Consider the following 6,970-nt stretch of genomic DNA (forward strand, 5'->3'; position numbering starts at 1 on the left):
GCCTGGCTTTCATTTCTTTTGCAGATGTTTGCCTGAACAGTGTTTAAGCAGACACACACGTATGGGTAGGCATGTATATATCAATTGTCCTTGAAACTCTTCAGGGAAGAAACAGATGACTGAAGAAAGAGGAAACTGGAAGGCTTCATTTTCTTGAATATAATGACATAGCTCGAAATTCCAAATGTATTCCTCTCTGTGGTTATTTATTCACAAAAATATAGAATGATATTAAGAAGGACTTTCAATAGCTCTTCTTGCTCATTCCTCTATGCCTAGGGAGGAATAAATGAGAACTTTCCCAAACAGATGGAAATCCATTTTAGCCATAAGAGTACATTTCTTACTTTGGTATGCCCAAAGATCAGCAATTTCAGTGGAGTAGGTAGGCTTCTATCCCCTAATGAAGATCTCTACCCCATCTTGGCCTTAGATGATTTCATGATCTCATGGCCAACCTTTTGGCAGTGAATCTCTGAATTTAGCTAAGCTGATCTTAGGTAATTTGCAGTTATAGGACCTATAAGAGTGTGCCCTTTGCTGGTACCTTCTGGAAACCAAAGGCACTTCCATGCTATACTGAAGCTTTAGGGGGAGAACTTTAGTGGTTTATAAACCATCTCAAGCAGAAGGAAATCCATTTTAGTTATAAGAATATATTTCATGGTCTTCCACATATATATATTATGATTGTGCCTGGCACTTAAGAAGCACTTAAAAATGCCTTTCATTCATTCATCCAAGTTTTAATGTTTCCTTTCCTAATATATTTTTTTCTTCTCTCTAACCTAAATCTCTTTTGCTATATTTTAATTTCATTTCCTCTTGTTTTATGTTCAGTCATCAGTCATATACAACCTACCACCTTCTACTCATTCATTGCCTTCAAGACTTCAAAGTTTCCATTCCCTCTTTGGTCTTTTCTCAACCAACTAATTCCATTTCCTTTAATCATGAAATCCTCATATTTTCTACAGGCAGAAAAGTTGAGAATCTCTCCCTAACAGTGGAAACTCTTTGAGAGCAGGAGCTATTCTGCTTTTGTATATGTATCCCCAACATTTAGAACAGTCCCAAGTACTCAACAGATGCATAATCAATGCTCATTGGTTACTTAATTGTTCAGATTGGGTCCTATACGTCCTGACATCCAGGATTTGGGTCAAGTTACTCTAAGCATATTTCCTCCAAAAATGACAGTATAGAGCAATGCACAATAGATATTCACATTTCAGGAATAGGCCTGGGCTTTACTGCTCAATTTCTTTCTCAAAGGTACTGCCTGCAATGGCAAGCAGTTGATTTTCAAAAGGAGCCAAGGTAAATTTAGAGATTCCTCTCCTCATTTTGTACTTTATTTCTCTAAATCTTGTTATAAGGACTTCTCTCATATAGATAAACTAGCAGGGATATATAGGGCAATAAGGCTCATTATAGGCCAGTTCTTTTGGTCCTTTAATGATTCATTGAGATAGAAGAAATTTAGGGAAAAAACTCAAACTCTCAACTCATAGCACTACTCATAGCACTACTCATAGCACTACTAGGTCTCTGCACATTGAGAGCTTTATTGTGCCAGTGAGCTCTAAAGATGTTGGTATATTTTGTCAAGGAATTACATCTAGATTCATATGTATATATGTAAAACAAATCAAATTACATTCAAGGGTAGAGGACTATGTTTCTGATCCACTTACCAGGAATCACTGTAAGATATGTCCCCTTCCCGAATGTCAGCTTGTTACCAGCATATTGTGAAACACTGTGCTGAAGGGCTTTGCAAAAACCAGTTGTGACTGATTTCATTTAGCCTAATTTTATATTCCAACCAGGACCCAAGATTCCTCCTGACCTGTCACAATCTAGGAAAAGGACATCGGGTACCTTCTTGGTGACCCTAGGTTTCAATTCTGATACACATTCCCAAACTACTATGATCTAAGGTGAATTATTCTATAATCTAGCAAAGATTCAGACCACCAAATAAGAGAGTAAATGATCTCTATTCCAGGACACATTTATCATTTGCAGCAAAATGCTTCTAAAAATTTTTGTGGATATTCTTCAGGACAATAATAGAGTCATAGAATTTAAGGCAAAAAAGAACCAATCCTTTCTTTTCTCCTCTACCTTTTGGAATCTGTCTCCATTTGAGAATCAATCTATATCACCTATTAAGAAACTTTTTCCAGTCTCCCAGTGATGAACACAATCCTTCATGACTGAAATTTCTTATGGTATATATGTGTGTGTGTGTATATATGTATATATATATATAAAAACATATACTTATCTGTTCATTGTTTCCTTCAAGAAGAAAGTAAGCTTTGTGAGGGCACGACCAATTCAATTTTTGTCTTGTATCTCTAATACTTGATACATAGTAGGTGTTTAATAAACACTTATTGAATTAGATGGAGTTTTGCTGAGGAAACAGACCCAAGATGGGTAATCACTTACTTGGCAAAGGCCCCTCAACCAGTAATTAATGAGCAGTGCTCTTTTTAATCTACTATATTGTCTATCTGTATGTTACAAAATACTTTCACTTACATTATCTTATAAAGTATCTCTAGTTAAGGGGCCAAGCCTATCCATATAGCATCAAGCACTTATGGTCGTACCCTAATAAGAGCAACCTGTTCTCTCTTTGTACCTCTACTAGATATGCCATAAATTGTTTTGATTCTCTTGGCAAGTCAGCATTTCATTGCTTAATTCTCAGCACAGAGTGGGCAATGTTTGGAATACTCCAAACCATGCTTTTATTAATACCAGCCATGAAGAGAACTAAGATGCTACCCATCTTTGATTATTAATATGGTGAGAGCGATGAGTTACAGTGGCTTGAAATATGTGTTGGATTTTGGGAAATCTCCTCCTCCTCAATATTTGACCTTTATGTGTGACCTTGGAAAGGCCACTTCTTGTCTAGAATCCTTTTTCCTCACGTATAAAATGATAGGGTTAGATTAGATGATTCCCAAGGTCCTTTTCAACCCTAAAAATAATCTAACTCCACATAAAAAATGCAATTCCATGGTATCACCTTGTCGTGGTGGCTCCCTTAGTCTCAGAAAGGTTACTGCACACTTCCAGAAGGAGAGGAAGCTGAGATATGATCCAGCATTTGACTATAAAGTCCAAGCTTCTGAACTTATTCCTTAGGGAGAAGCACTCATCTTTTGTTTGGTCCCTTCTCTAAGATTCAAATACCAAAATAAACAAGCTTATTTCTCTGTTTTAAAGATAGTACTTACTAGGATTTATTCTCACCACTGTCCCATTTCCAAACGTAAATTTCCTGTTTCCTTCCTTCCCACAGGAACTAACCTTTTTACAAAAACTATAGGCACCCTATAAACCAGAAAAAAGGTGGTTTTTTCTCATGAGTAAGTGATACTCACATCCAGATAAGATTTCTCACCCTCCCAATTACCCAGGTCATTGGTATAACCACAAGATGTAATTAAACCTCTGGGTTCTGTACCCAGCCCCTCTGTCAATTATCACCTTCCCAAAAATGAGTTTTTTGTCACTCAGTCCACAGTCCCTGGGACCTCGATCCTTTTAACCCCCCATATAAGTTAGACAGGACCTCTTACCCTTTTTAAAGTCTGGTAAAACATGTAGATCCCTTCTCAGAATAATATTTTTAAATACCTAAATTCAAATACATAATCACAAAGAAAACCGATTACATTAAAACACAATTATTGAAATATATATATTTTTAAGTTCATGGATCCTAAGATAAGAATGATTTTTGACTGTGACCATCTCTTTCCAGATCTATAGGGACACTTGAATCTCAAATAGAGACACAGGAGAAAAGAAGGATGGGTCACCTGAGGATCCTTTGGGGTTTCCTCTATTAGGAAGGATTCAGGTAGTGAGGAAGGCAGAAACAATCTTACCTGGTTTTACATAGACCCAGGTTCCTTTCCCAAATCTGGCAGGGCTGTTGCCACTTGTACACATTGCTATAATCCTTTGCAAGAACCTGCAATGACCCAAGGACATAGTCCCAGGGTTCAAACTTGGGATGTATTCTGTGGGCAGCTTCCCGCCCCCCCCCCCCCCCCCAGTATCATCTTGATATTAGAGACATGAGGGAACTGTCCCTCATGCCAACTCCTAGGAAAGCCCATTTCAGGAATTCATCAGTTTTTCTTTCCTATGGAGTCAGATGACCTGACTTCTAGTCCTGCCTCTGCTACCGATGAGCTCTGTGACTTTGGACAAGTCATTGAACCTTTTTAAAAACTGAGTTTCCTCATCCATAAAGTGGATAATCATGTATTATTGATATCATATAATCATATATTTTACATTCTATACCTCCCAGTGTTGGTGTGAGGATCAAATGGGGTCTTGTCTATATTAAGTGTGCAATAGCAAAAATGAGTTGCTTTTGAGGTCACATGACAAAATGTAAAGAAAAGCACTCTGAAAACCCTAGAGTATAAGATCAATGTCAGTTATTATTATTACTAACAATAATAATAATAAAAATTATAACATTTGAGGGGGGGCAGAGAAATCGGTGCAAGAAAAATGCCTTTAGGAAAACAAATATATTCCTCCTCTACTCCCTAAGTATTAAAATAAGTGCTGAAATTAAGCAGAAATGGTTTGTAGATTGGCTATTGTTTGGTATTATTCATGTCACAGTAGACAAGGTTTCTGAAAATGAACTACTCACTTCAGCCCAATGATTAACTGCATAGTCTTCCCCAAAGGCAAATTTGTTGTTCTAGTCACTAGGCTTTTTCTTTTCTTTCTTTCTTTCTTTCTTTTTTTTTTTTTTTTTTAAACTAAAAACCCTCCCCAGTTCTAAGTAGTGAAAGTCTCTCCCTAGGGGGTTGATTTCAGAAACTGACCCAAGGATCCTTAGGAAAAAAAAGCTGGAGCTCTAGACAGACATATCCCCGCAGAACTGAATTATATTAAACTGTAATTGTGCACATATTCATCTTTCTTCCCTATTCTTTAAGGAGCTGTTCTAGCCTCTCTCTGATACCTTTTGGATGAAAGAAGAATAATTCTGGCAGGTATTACTTACTGAGAATCACATGTACTTTAGTCCCAGCTCCAAATGTCAGTTTCTTATCTGCCTGATTCCCACAGGATTGAACATCTTTACAAAAACAATACACGCTAACCTGGCTGAAGGGATATGGTTTTAACCTTGTCCTCTAGGGGCAGTGTCTAGACAGATTCTGTTCTTTGCCTCTAAGCACTCCCCAACCTGGCTTCTCCCAAAGGCTTTTCTTCTCTCTTCTGTATTTGAGTATGGAATGGGAGGAAGAGAAGTGATTTCAGAAAGAAGGAGATCAAGTAAGATAGTGAATGCTATCACACTCTGCAAGGCTTTTTTTGGGTCAAATTGATATTTTCCCCAAAGGCTGTTTTTATTGCTTTGTCATCACTGGATATAATGATAGCCAGCTTCCAAGTTGGCAACTAGACACAAGCCCGCAAGCTCTGATAAGTCTGTATTATATATTCACTAGGCCAAGAAATCATTCTCTTCCTCAAATGAAACAGTTCTATTTTTTGCTCTTTGTCAGGGATCACACACTGAGGGGCGTAGACACTAATGACGCTTATAGACTAGATCTGGAGAGACTCATAGGCTATTAGAACTGAAAGGGACCTAAGAGATCATCTTGCCGCATCATCTTATTTTATAGATGCAGAAATGGAGGCCACGAAAGATAATGCGACTTCCCCAAGGTCAGAGAAGTCAGAACAGAGTCAGGATTCATACCCAGCCCCAATGAACCCCAGGTTCAATGCTCTTTCTACCACAAAACAGTCACAAACCTACCTGATGTGTGTTTCATTTCTTCCCTGTTAACACAAGAAGCAATTTTTAGGTTCTTCTCACTGAGCTCATTTTTCATTTTCTTTGATTTGGAATAATAACTGTCTTTGGTGCCCAGCTTTTCTTTGTCCCTATAGGAGGAAACAGTGACCTTTATGTAGCCTTTCCAAGGATCCCCAAGAACTAGTGTTCTTCTTCTGCAGGACAATTTTCTTCCATTTTGTTAGGGTCCTTCTCCATCACCTTAAAGACACTGTCTTCTTCATTGCTTTGCATCAGGGTCAATAGACCTTGTGCCTCTGGGCTAGGCAAAGAAGCAGCTGTCAGCTGTAGTCCTAAAAGGTGAAGGGAAGCAGGAAGAATAGGCTTTAACTTGAATAGTGAACAGAGAGAATTTTCCTCCTTTTGACCTACTTTCAGTATACCAACTTACAGCTCATATGTCACCTTCTATATGAATCCATCTTGCATTTTCCCTGAGAGGATGAAACTTTTTCCTCTGAACCCTTATAGTATAGCATGCTGATGGACCTAACAAACTCTGTCTTGTGCTACAGATTCATAGAATTTAAAACTAGTAGGAACCTTCAAGATTATCTGTTCCAACCTCTCCATTTTACAGTTGAGGAAAAGGGGACCTAGAGAGGCGAGGTCATGTAACACTGATCATAAATAACAGAGCTAGGATTCTGATCTAGAATTCCATTCCTATCTCTTTGCCACCTCTTGCCCCAAATCCCCTTAGATGGTATATTTTCTGAGGGTAAAGATTGTGCCAGACTGATAACCCTTCATGTCCCAGGCACAGCACATTCCATAAGAATACTATTTATTAAGCAACCACTGTGTTAGCTACTAGAAAAGAGACAGCCATAGAGAAAATTTGGCCCTTGATCTCATTGAGCTTACAGTCTAGTCAGACGATTATTGATTTGAGTTGAAACCCCCCATATGAAATATCTGTTGCAATGGGAGAGCTGAAGCAGCAGAGGGCACTCCAGGGTAAAACAACCCCCACCCCGTCCCAATAAGATCAGGAGTAAAACAAGGATGCCCATTATCACCTCTATTATTCAACATAGTACTAGAAACACTAGCAGTTGCAATTAGAGAAGAAAAAGAAATTGAAGGTATCAAAAT

General features: G+C 38.2%; 1 protein-coding gene across 1 annotated transcript in view; it reads right to left on the reverse strand.

Moving 5' to 3' along the window:
- The window catches only part of LOC123234118 (T cell receptor alpha chain MC.7.G5-like), a 553,680-nt gene that overhangs the window by 87,536 nt on the left and 459,174 nt on the right, over positions 1–6,970 (reverse strand). Inside the window, exon 3 of the mRNA XM_044660064.1 lies at positions 1,698–1,775. Within this exon, the coding sequence (XP_044515999.1) occupies positions 1,698–1,775 (78 nt within the window). The remainder of the gene's footprint in view (positions 1–1,697; positions 1,776–6,970) is intronic.

The sequence above is a fragment of the Gracilinanus agilis genome, chromosome 2 (genome assembly GCF_016433145.1).
Source record: "Gracilinanus agilis isolate LMUSP501 chromosome 2, AgileGrace, whole genome shotgun sequence".
Lineage (NCBI taxonomy): Eukaryota > Metazoa > Chordata > Mammalia > Didelphimorphia > Didelphidae > Gracilinanus > Gracilinanus agilis.